This window comes from Chelonoidis abingdonii, chromosome 2 (genome assembly GCF_003597395.2).
Source record: "Chelonoidis abingdonii isolate Lonesome George chromosome 2, CheloAbing_2.0, whole genome shotgun sequence".
NCBI classification, from domain to species: Eukaryota; Metazoa; Chordata; order Testudines; family Testudinidae; genus Chelonoidis; species Chelonoidis abingdonii.
This window is the reverse complement of record NC_133770.1, coordinates 155819336-155831720: the sequence shown is the minus strand read 5'-3', so window position 1 is coordinate 155831720 and position 12385 is coordinate 155819336. Positions and strand designations below refer to the sequence as shown.

The 12385-nt window shown below is 39.2% G+C and overlaps 1 protein-coding gene across 4 annotated transcripts in view; it reads left to right on the top strand.

The window, feature by feature from the left end:
* GMCL1 (germ cell-less 1, spermatogenesis associated) overlaps positions 1 to 12385 on the top strand; it is a 38497-nt gene that overhangs the window by 9963 nt on the left and 16149 nt on the right. For all 4 annotated transcript variants that reach the window (XR_004371626.2, XM_032764932.2, XM_032764950.2 and 1 more), the window contains exons 4-9: positions 2260 to 2357; positions 2872 to 2984; positions 3810 to 3875; positions 5161 to 5245; positions 7201 to 7291; positions 7861 to 8001. Coding sequence is in view for 3 of the 4 variants with exons in the window: in XM_032764932.2 (XP_032620823.1) it covers positions 2260 to 2357; positions 2872 to 2984; positions 3810 to 3875; positions 5161 to 5245; positions 7201 to 7291; positions 7861 to 8001 (594 nt within the window). In the remaining variant the exon portion in view is untranslated. The remainder of the gene's footprint in view (positions 1 to 2259; positions 2358 to 2871; positions 2985 to 3809; positions 3876 to 5160; positions 5246 to 7200; positions 7292 to 7860; positions 8002 to 12385) is intronic.

The window sequence follows — 12385 nt, the reverse complement described above, 5'->3', positions numbered from 1 at the left end:
CCCCGGTGAAAGAAAAGGGGAAAAAATCGTTTGACTTTTTTCAATGTCACCGTATGTCTACTGCATGCTGCTGGTAGACACGGTGCTGGGGCAATGAACAGCAGCATCCTCTCCCCTCCCTTCCCCGGTGGCAGACAGTACAGTGCAGTAGGACTGGTAGTCGTCCTTGTCATCAGCGCACGAGTGCTCCTGCTCCTCAGGTGAGGTCAGCCGGGGGTGCCTGGGTAAAAATAGGAATGACTCCTAGTTATTCCCAGCAGATGACACAGAACGGCTGGTAACCATCCTCATCATAGCAACTGGGGGCTCAACTCCATCATCCCCCTCCCTTTCATGTGTAAAGAAAAGATTCTGTACTGCCTGGAGTATCATAGCAGCTGGAGGCTGCCTCCCCGGCATTTTATCTCACTAAAAACTCAGTGATTCTTATTCCTGCATTCTTTATTACTTCATCACACGAATGGGGGGGACACTGCAATGGTAGCCCAGAAGGGTTGGGGGAGGAGGGAAGCAACAGTGGGGTTGTTGCAGAGACACCCCCTAGAATGGCAAGCAGCTCATCATTTCTGTGGGATCTGACACGGAGAGGCTGTGCTCTCTGGTTCTCTGATACACTGGTTCTCTAGTACACTTGCCCCATATTCTAGGCAGGATTGACTCTATTTTTAGATAAACCATAAAGGAGGAATTGACTCGAGGAGTCATTCCCATTTTTGTCTTTGCGCCCTCAGCCAACCTCAGCGAAGGCCAGCCAGGAGCACCCATGACAGCAGCAGACGGTACAGAACGACTGATAACTGTCATCTCTTCGCCAATTTACAATGGCGTGGCAGACGGTACAGAACAACTGATAACCATCTCTGCTACCTTGCAGTGGCAAATGAATGCTGCTGTGTAGCACTGCAGTACCGCCTCTGTCAGCGGCATCCAGTACACATACGGTGACAAAAGGCAAAATGGGCTCCATGGTTGCCATGCTATGTGTCTGCTGAGGCAATCCAGGGGAAAAGGGCGCGAAATGATTGTCTGCCGTTGCTTTCACGGAGGAAGGAATGAGTGACGACATTTACCCAGAATCACCTGCGACACTATTTTTGCACCATCATGCATTGGGATCTCAACCCAGAATTCCAGTGGGCTGGGGAGACTGCGGAAACTATGGGATAGCTACCCAGAGTGCAACGCTCCAGAAATCGACGCTAGCCTCGGTACATGGACGCACACTGCCGAATTAATGTGCTTAGTGTGGCTGTGTGCACTCAAGTGTATACAATCTGTTTTACAAAACCGGTTTATGTAAAATGGGAATAATCCCGTAGTGTAGACGTACCCTCAGTTCAATCTTGGATCGTGACAGGAACTGTGGTGAAGGTACAGGAACTGACTGAAGTAGCTCAGTCTAAAGCAGGGATTTGAACAACATATAGCTCTTCAGAACACTGTATACAGCTCTTGTGGAGACCTAAGTGTTTGAATGAAACGCTTCTTTCTCTGTGTTGTCTTGGAAAGACAGCTAGTAAAAGGAGTGCTCTTCATGGTTCTCCGCTTGGGACGGATTTGAGGATATGTGTTGGAGCTGTTGGCATCCTTTCCTGTCCTCCAAGCAGCCAGGAGTAAAGACGAACAAGAAGAGGTGTTCTGTTGGGGGGGGGGGGGAGAGAGAGAGAGAGAAATTCCAGATGTGTTACAGTGATGGCATGGTGGGATTATAATTCACAGGCATCACCCTCAGCAGTGTTATGGTTTCTTGGAACTATTCAATAGTGTTAAGTGTTTTTTCAGCTGTTAGAATGAATACCAGTTGTTTAAAGAGCAAAGTAATTGTACTGTTCAGGTATTACTTCTGCTTTTAAAAAATGTGAACACGAGGGAACTGTTTACAACGTTTTCAAATTCTTGTGAATCAAAATATGGAACTCTCTCTCCTGGGTACAGCTTCTGTGTGTAGTTAGAACTACAGGGTTTATAGAAGTGATACATTTGACATAAATATTTCCTGATGGCTCAGTTGAAAATAATCTCCACATTTGTGAGCGTGGGGTATATTTCAGTAGTTATGATGTTCTGTGATCAGTCCATTGGCTTTCTTTTAATTTAACTTTTTCCAATTTTGCTTTTTTTCAAGATTAAAGAATTTAAAATTTTAACAACAGCGTAAATCGAAAGGAATCCATAGTATTTAAACATTGTGTACTTTAAATTACAAACTGTGAGATTATAGCAATTTTTCTTTAGTTTTGACAATTTGTGCTTTTTTAGCTCTGCAGGTAGCATTTGGCTCACTCTATAGAGATGATGTTTTAATAAAGCCCAGTCGTGTTGTTGCCCTCCTAGCAGCAGCCTGCATGTTGCAGCTGGTAAGTTTTATATAAAGTAATGGACATATTCAGATAGTATAGCATCTTATGGTTTATTTAGATTAAAATAAAAATTCAGAGTGTAGTTAAAAGGCACACTCATGAACAAATGTTAAATATGTTCACTCTCCTAATAGATGATACAAATCATTTTCAGAACAATCACTGGAAAAAGAGTGGGCTGCTTAATACTTATTTAGCACATATATCAGTGAAGCAATTTTATGTAAATATAAGACTCACTTTTAGTTGAAATATAAAATTGCTTATTGAGGCTTACTCAAAGATGTAAATAGGATTAAATTACCTGTTATAACAGCATTGCGCATGTTGCTGTTAAATATTAGTTTCCTTACTCTGGAAGAGTTTGATCGTATTGTTCTGGCACATAACTTGAAAACTTAATGTATTTATAAATGGTCTTCACTAAATTGTCAGTAATGTCCAAAAAAAATAAGGCTATGCTTTAAAAAAAAAAACACAAAACTTTGAATGTTTGTGGATTTATTTACAGGATGGTTTAATACAGCAGTGTGGTGAGACTATGAAGGAAACAATTAATGTGAAAACTGTGTGTGGCTATTATAATTCAGCAGGAACCTATGGATTAGACTCTGTGAAGAAAAAGTAAGAATTAATCTTTTTCTCCAGACTATTTTTCATATGTTAATTAAAATGTAAATTTTCTTTTAAAGATGGAACATTTTTCAAAATATAAATTTGACCAGTGAGTTATATATATGAGTTCATCCCCTGTAATTTTTTAAGTGCATAACATGGATCATGTGTGTGTTAGTTCTCTTGTTCTGCTATTTTGAAAACAGTGGGCTTCCTTTAAAAAAGTGTAGCAGAGAGGATGTAAGGAATTAATTGTAAATTTGAAAAGACAGGTTAACTTTGTAGAAGGAGAGTAATATTAATATAACAGGCTTTTCTGTTCTAATTTCATTGGATATTGGTGCTGCTGAAATGTTCAACGTGAAATAAATGTAAGTTCTGAACAGCAAAGGTCTTGGAAGAATTGGTGAGCAGGGTGCTCCATCCAGGTCCTTCTTCCCCAACAACAAATGGTCTTGCAACCCCTTATGTGACATGGAGCTACTTTACTTCACCTTTTCAGTTCAGGCTGCCCTCCCTCCCTTTGCTATTACAGAAGATAATCTTTGAAAAGTTTCCTGTTAGTGTCATGCTTATCTAAGTAAACCTCATACTTTGAAAATGTCTTAAAACAGTTCTTTAACCGTTCCTAGAGTTTACAGTCATTCAAATTAAAGTAGTATTTAAGAATGAGATGTATCAGAGTTTTTAGATCCAGGGAGTTTTGTATTCAGATCAGACATTCTTCAATCAACTAGAAGTTATGAAATCTATTTTAGAGTTTGATCAGTTGTTTAATAGTCCAACATGGATATCTGAAAATTGTGAATAATCAACTGATTTCTTTTAATCTAGGTGCCTTGAATGGCTTTTGAATAACCTGATGACTCACCAGAGTGTTGAGCTCTTCAAAGAACTCAGGTATTCAGATTTCAATTAACTTGAGTAATTGAGTGGTTAAAATAGTTACCTCAAAATATGTAGACTAAAACATGTTGCAAATGGCATATTAGAATATTGATGACCGTTACAAGAAGAACTAGGCCATAAACTTTTTTTTTTTATGTTATGGGACACTTCCAGGGTTGGCTGTTCGTATGTGTTATATAACTTTAAAATGTTCTCACTTGATGTTTGACAAGTTTTTCTTTAGATATTCATGATTTTTACTTAACACTGTTGGTATTGCATCTATTTTCATAATTTTTAAAAATAAACTTTTTTTGTATTTGACAGAGTGTTGTTAGTGATGATCCTTAGTCCCTCCATTGTTAAGGTTGAAATTAACTTCAAAATGTAATTTATAGTTTTTTGGCTGAGAGAGTACTTTCTGAATGCCTGCCTAGTGGCTAGTCACTTCCTTTCTTCTTCAACTCCCACCTAAATATTTACTTTTCTTTTCATATTACCAAGATCTTGTGCTCTGAGTCAGAATATTGTGTATATACTGGTTAACTAAGACTGAATCCTTTAATCTTTCGCTTATCTGTGATCATAGAGAAGGAACCTCCTTTCCTCTTAAATTGTATTCCTTTTCCACACTGGGTCAAAACTGAAACCTTTCAAAAAATTTTTGCAAAAAAACCAGAAAAATCCACACCAGAATAGCTGACAGCACAATGGTTAGGGCACTCACCTTAGTAGGGACTTGTCAAGATTCAAGTCCCTACTAAGCTTGATTTGCAGCAGGGATTTGAACATGGGTCTCCCATATGCCAGGTGAATGCTCTTCTAGTCCACTCTCTCCTGGGCCCAATGAATATTTAGTTACTTATTCAAAGTGGAACAGTTTTAATAGGAGAGATTGTAGAGACCCACTCCAGATTTGCCACTAGCCTGGTAATTAGGGAAACTCACCTCATCCAAATCGGGCAGAGCAGGGACTCCTGTATCCCAGGTGAGTGTCTTAACCACTGAGCTAATGGTAATCCTTTGTGCTCTCTGTAACCAGAAATTCCATCCGAGGCTGGAAAAGCCTTCCCAGCTAAAGTTTTGTCAAAAGCAGCCCTTTTCACAAGTTTCAGTTTTGACAGCTGCATTTTCCAATGAAAAAGTGCCTCGTCGGAAAATGACCAACCAGCTATACCTTTCACTTAGCTATGGCAAGAGTGAATTAACTTCCTTCACTCTTTCTTCTTTGATATTACTAATTACTTGATTGACTTATAGTTTTATACACATCATCTCATAGTATTTTCTTTTCCAGCATAAACCTCATGAAGCAGCTGATCAGCTCTTCTAACCTATTTGTCATGCAAGTGGAGATGGATGTGTATACTGCTCTCAAGAAGGTACTTGCAAAGGGCCCAGATTGTCCTTGGTGTAAGATTATTGAAGCCAATGAAGTTACACCAGGAATGAATTTAGCGCAATTTATTTAAAATTTTTTGATACTTCAGTGTTGTAGTGTAAAGTAATACTCAGATTCTGAAATGATTATATTACTTTGACTTTTTGGTGTTAAAATATGTGTAGACAGAATTTTAAACTGTTTACAGATAATTGTACTGTGAAAATAACAGGGTAGTCGATCGCAGCTAACTTGTGCGATTAACCAAAAAAAATTAATCACGATTAGTAGCAGTTTTAGATCGCACTGTTAAATAATAGAATACCAATTGAAATTTATTAAGTATTTTTGGATGTTTTTCTACATTTTCAAATATATTGATTTCAGTTGCAACGCAGAAGACAAAGTGAACAGTGCTCACTTGATATTATTTTTTATTACAAATATTTGCACTGTAAAAATGATAAAAGATGTAGTAGTTTTCAGTTCCCCTCATGCAGGTACTGTAGTGCAATCTCTTTACAGTGAAAGTGCAATCTAGGAATATAGATGATTTTATTTTATTGGTTACATAACTGCACTGAAAAACAAAACAATGTAAAACTTTAGAGCCTACGAGTCCACTCAGTCCTACTTCTTTTTCAGCCATTCGCTAAGACAAACAGGTTTTTTTGCATTTACAGAAAGTGAGAACAGGCGTTCACATGGCACTTTTGTAGCCAGCAGGGCAAGGTATTTACGTGCTAGATATGCTAAACATTCGTATGCCCTTCATGCTTCAGCCGCCATTCCAGAGGACATGCTTCCATGCAGATGTGACTGAATTCCATGGGGAAGTATTGTATGTCTCCTACTTTTACCCACGTTCTGCCATATATTTTATGTTATAGCAGTCTCGGATGATGACCTAGCACATGTTTTTCTTTTTAAGAACACTTTCACAGCAGACTTGACAAAATGCCAAGAAGGTCCAAATGTGAGATTTCTAAAAATAGCTACAGCACTCAACCCAAGGTTTAAAAATCTGAAATGCCTTCCAAAATCTGAGAGGGATGAGGTGTGGGGAGCATGCTTTCAGAAGTCTTAAGAATAACACTACAGAAACTGAACCACTAAAAAAGAAAATAAACCTTCTGCTGGTGGCATCTGACTCAAATGATGAAAATGAACATGCGTTGGTCAGCACTGCTTTGGATCATTATTGAGCAGAATGTGTCATCAGCATGGACACATGTCCTCTGGAATGGTGGTTGAAGCATGAAGGGCCATACAAATGTTTAGCACATCTGGCACGTAAATACCTTGTGACACTGGCTACAACAGTGGCATCAGAACACCTGTTCGCACTGTCAGGTGATACTGTAAGCAAGAAGTGGGCAGCATTATCTCCTTCAAATGTAAACAAAATTTGTTTGTGTGAGTGATTGGCCAAACAAGAAATAAGACGGAGTGGACTTGTAGGCTTCAAAGTTTTACAATTTGTTTTATTTTTGAATGCAGTCATTTTTTGTACATAATTCTATATTTGTAAGTTCAACTTTCAGTATAATGAGATTGCACGAGAGCACTTATATTAGATGAGCTGAAAAATACTCTCATTTTTTATAATCTAAGTATTTGTAATAAAAAAAAGTGAGCACTGTAAACTTTGTATTCTGTTGTAATCAAAATCAATATATGAAAATGATATTCTATTGTTTAACAATGCAATTATTTTTATTATTAATTTTTTTAATCGCTTGACAGCCTTAGAAAATACCCTTTTAATGATAAATATATTTAATTATACCAGTGTTGTTATGATTACAAAATTAATTTCTAGTAATTAGAAGTTGAATTAATTACTTTTTTATCAGGAGCTTCATAGTGGCTATAACATAAAATTTATTAGTCTTGGGTGTTTACATAATATTTTATGAATCTAAAATAATCTTATAAAAATTTGTTTTTATGTAGTGGATGTTCCTTCAGCTAGTGCCTTCGTGGAATGGACCACTAAAACAACTTTTAGCTGAAGCTGATGCCTGGTTTTCCAAGCGTAGAAAAGGTAAGCCTATTTGTATGGATGTAGTGTTAGTGAAAAAGATGCTGGATTTAGAACTTCGGTGCTCAGTACATACAGCAGCAAATACAGTGCAGTTGTCTGTCAGCTCCCTCCAAAAACACTGCCCCATGTATACCAAAGAGATGCGTTCATTTACTTCACCTCACCTCCTATTCTCATTATACTGTTAAGAAATTTTCCTTTGAACTGTTTTGGCCATGCGTGTTGAATCTAAATCATTTCAGGGTACACTATTTTTGTTGTTGACTTGTCTAGTGAAATCTTTGTTTGATCTTCTGAAAATTCTGGCCAGACTGTCTTGGATTTCAATGGATAAAAAGAATTTGGTCTAATAGTTTTGCCTTTACAATTATTTGAATGTTGTTAACTTCCTTGGAATTGAGAAATCTATTCTGTTTCACACTGGTAATTTTGCTTGCAAAATGTAATTGGCCTTTCTCTATTTGGAGAGCTTAAGACCTTCTGTTAAATGTGTACATATTTTAGAAGACAATCAAAATGAGGAAGTTCTAGGAAACCCATAATGGTGCATGTCTCCTGTAATATTGCAGATTTTGAGGATGACATTGCATTCTTAGAATCTGAACAAGGAAGAGCATTCTTGACAGTATTCAAACATTTGAGATTGCAATACATCATCAGTGATTTGGCATCAGCAAGCATTATTGAGCGAGATTCTCTAGTACCTTCAGGTAAGAAAATACTTTGGACATTTTGTGTATTTTCTGATTAGTAGCTGAAACAAATTGTGAATGAAACTTTTGGGCTTATACCCTTGTTCCCATCCATCTGTTTTTTAATCCACTTACAAACGTTTCCAAAATATTCATTGGGCTGTCAGTTATGTCAGCATGATCAGCAGAGCTGTAAAACTGCATGGTATGTCTGAGTTATTGGAGTAATGTAAATATTAATAATCAAACACAAAATAGAATGTAAATATTGATTGTAATATACTTCATGAGAGTCATCGATTTCCTAGAAAGAGAATTAGCTAAAGCATTAAATTGAAAGTTAGTGATGTAATACGTGGGGTTTGTATGCAGATTAGTGTTTGAAACTGAAGGAATTGCAACAGCTTGTCACTTTGTTCTCTAGCATCTCAGAAGGCATGTGTTACTTTACTGATAGATAAAGTTTGGAGAGAGGAGAGCCCTTGTGCTGTCCTCAGCAAGGCCATTGTCAGTCTGTTGTTCAGTTATTCTGTTTGCATTTTGCAGTGTGTAAAATGTGCCCAATCTCTTTTGATTTGGGATGCACATGTGTGGTAATAGCCTCCTGTCCCACATCTGGACTTTAGCGTCCAAGACCTGGGTGCTTACCTGAAACTCCCCCAAGCTCACTACCAGCTTGGATATTCTCGCTGCCACCAGGTCAGGAATTATAGGGCCTGACCCCCCTTTCCTCTCTCTGGTGTCCCCAACCCTTCCTTGGGGGGACCCCCAAGACCCAGACCCCTGGGTCTCTCTCTCTCTCCTCTCCCAGCTTCCCCCCCTTCCTGGGTTAGCCGGTGCAATGCTATACTTCACTCCTTGAATACAACCGGAGAGGCAATCTAGCTTCCCCGAGGCTAGGCATTCACCTAGTCAGCTCACACAAGAGATTCCCCCTCCCTTTGTCCTGCAGCCTTTCCCGCCCTGGGACAATAGGAAGGTGAGACACAGAGTTTGGGCTTTTCCCTCCCCCCTCTGCCTCACTAGGAAAAGAAACTTCCACAAGGTTTAAAAAGAAAACTTTATAGAAAAAAAAAAAAGAAAATATAAAACAACAATCTTGCATTAAGAAACTCAATACAGGCTCTTGCTTATAAGAAAATATGAATAAACAGTCTGATTTAAAAGATAGCCCGATTAAACCAGTCCAACAAATCAACATACATGTAAATACAACACAAAGCTCATCATAGCCGAATTACTTTGCTTTCCTTTGTACTCACAGATGTTTAGGAGAAACTTTGAGATAAGATGGAGTTAGAAGAAAGCTTGTCCCTCACAGCCGAGGAAACAACAAAGACACAGCAATCCACATCTGTACATACAACACAAAGCTCTTCATAGCCGAATTACTTTGCTTTTCTTTGTACTCACAGACTTTTAGTAGAATATATGAGATAAGAGGAAGATAGAAGGAAACTTGTTTACCCATAGCCGAGAAAACAACCAAGACCCCGAGTATCCAAATTCCCGCCCCTGACTTTAAACAATCCAGTTCTCTGATTGTCCTCTGGTCAGGTGTTTGGTTACCCTTTCCAGGTAAAAGAAACTTAACCCTTACCTTACCTATCTACTTATGACAACATGTGAATATTGAGAGAGAATAATCAATGTTGATGAAAGAAAATCAGGTTGAACCAAGAATTAAAATTTTAACATAAATTGCATTATAAATAGACTCCATCCTCACTCTCTTGGCACAATCCTGAGTAAGCAAATGGTCTTTGCTCCTTGCTCTGAAGCTTAACAAATTTGGGCACTGCCAGATGAACAGAAATATTAATTCTCAAAGTTGGGGGCCTAAACTGAAAATGCGCTGCCACCAGGCATTCAAATCTTCCAGTAGGTGGAGTACTTGGCTCTCTAACTTCAGTTCCACTTCTCTCTTCCTTTCACTGCTAAGTTAATTGAGCGTGCCTGTTACAAAAGTTGCCTTGATTTTCCTCTTCTCCAGCTCTGTATTGGATCCTCTCGGATCTGGTTTCCACCAACTTTACTCCACTTAAACTGTTTTCACAAAGCTTTCTCGTGATCTCAAGGTCTCTACTTTATCTTCACTGACATCTGAGAATATGACAGTGTCTAAATCTTCTCAAATCTTATCCACCCTAGGTTTTTATGATACTGTCCTTCCTGGTTCACTTGCTACCTCATTGTCTGTCCCTTCCATGTCTCCTTTGGCATGGCCTCCTTTGTCTATGGGGTTGCATGTTGCTCTGTCCTTGAATCTCTCTTCTTTTTGTTACTTACTTTCTTTGGGTGACCTCCTGTACTTTCACAGCTTCATGTACAATGTCTGTGATGATACACATAGTCATCCCTGCCCGCCCAATTCTGCATCTCAGCCTCTCTGACATCTCTTCCTGGATGTTACAGAAAAGTTAGACTTAAGTAGTTCAGTTTTAGCTTTCTTATCTTTCCTCTTAAACCCTCTTTACACTCTCCACCATGACATGACCTTCATCCCTATATACTAAGAGTCACCTTTCATTCCTGCCTCCTCGTCACCCAGGTGTTCAAGCCATGTCCAAATCCTGCTATGTCTTCCTCCAAAACATCTTCAGGATCTAATGTTTTTTTTCTATCCCCACAACTAAAATGCTCTTTCATGTCCTCGTGTCCCATCCTGATTGCTATAATCTCACTAACATCCATGCTCAGCCCCATCCACTGCATAGAAAAATGAAGCTTCCAGCATCATCTAGCCAATCAATTTGACCAAATAATTTGCTCCTTTTTTAATCCTTTCTTTGACTTCATCTTCTGCACTGTATCAGGTTGAAGCAATGAATTTGGCCCTACTTTTTTGGCACTAACTGTATTGCCCTGTCCTTTTTACCTTGTTAGTGGTGTCAGCTTCTTCAGTCATCTCCTAATCTTTGACTCCACACCCTGAACACAGAACAAACATCTTGAGCAGGATCGTTCCTGAAAACATGGTGGTTCTGTGACACCTACAAGAAACTAAAAGGCTGATTGTGGCTAGATTTTGGGTACTTAGAAGTGAAGTACCCCTCTAAAAAAACATTCTGTTATAAATATGATCAGTTACCCCGGTAACCACTTCACTTAAATCTTGTACTACCTTCCCTTATTGCTTGTTATAAAAACTGTGTCCAGTATGTTTCATCTTTATCACGCCGGCGCAACCTGAGAACTGAATGATTATCTGAATGGTCAGAAGGTGAAGCATGAAGTAGAACCAGTCTGTCTAGGTGTGACCTTAGACCGCACACTTAGTTACCATGCCCACCTGAAGAAGACAGCAGCTAGAGTTATGACGTGTAACAATCTTCTTAGCAAACTGGCAGGTAGGTCATGGGGTGCTTGTGCTCCAACTTTGCTGACATCAGCTCTTGCCACCTCCTATTCAGTGGCGGAGTATTGTGCACCGGTTTGGAGTCAATCGTCACACACCAATTTGGTGGATATGCAGTAACATGTGGCAATGGGTATCATCTGAGGCACCCTGCATCCGACTCCACTCCCATGGCTTCCAGTTCTGAGCAATATTGCTCCTCGTATCAGATGAGAGGTTGCCACTAGCAAGTTACCGGAGAAGGTATGCGCCAACTCAAGGCTGCTGCTGCACAATGACCTTTTTAAGCCACCAGCTGCACATTTGCTGTCATGTCATCTATTATGGTCTCATCCGCCAGGTTGTTAGGGCGGAAACCCTGTGTTATAATCCCCAACCAGTCCCTCGTCGCTGACCCCACAATATCCCTGCCTGCTTTGACCTGCCCCATCACCTGTGGTCCCTGTTGAACAGGTTTGCAGTTGCAGTCCAACACAGACGTTGTCGATGAATTCCTGCTGACTAGGTTCAGGGTGCCCTAGAGGAACTGCGTCACGCCACCGAAGATGCCATCACTTAGCAAGATGACTGCACACGCTAAATAAATAAATACTGCTTGTTTATTTGTTTCAAATTTATTTGAAAGAACTTTTAGAACCCTTGCTCCCTTAATGACCCTCCTCTTCCCTCCATTACTTTGTCAGGGTTAGTGCAGAGGAAGTTGGAGAAATCCAGTTAGGCTATGGTCCTATAAGTCAGCCCAGATAGTAATATATTTTCTTAACAGGAGGTGGAGCCAGGAAATTAAAGATTGCTTTGATATCAGACCCCTTTAAATGGTCTTGTTCTCGCTGAGCAGTTAAGTTTTGTGCCCTTCTGGTGGAACAGTTCTTCTGGCTTGATAGGATTTTATTCATCTTTGGTTTGCTCATTTCTTACCTCTTTGTCAAAACTGATATATTTATGCAAAACAGTATTTAACTCGAGTTGGAGAGATGCTGTATGTTAACTTTATGCCAAGACTAACTTTAGCTTTATAGTGCTGTATTTTATTGTTGTTTGTGA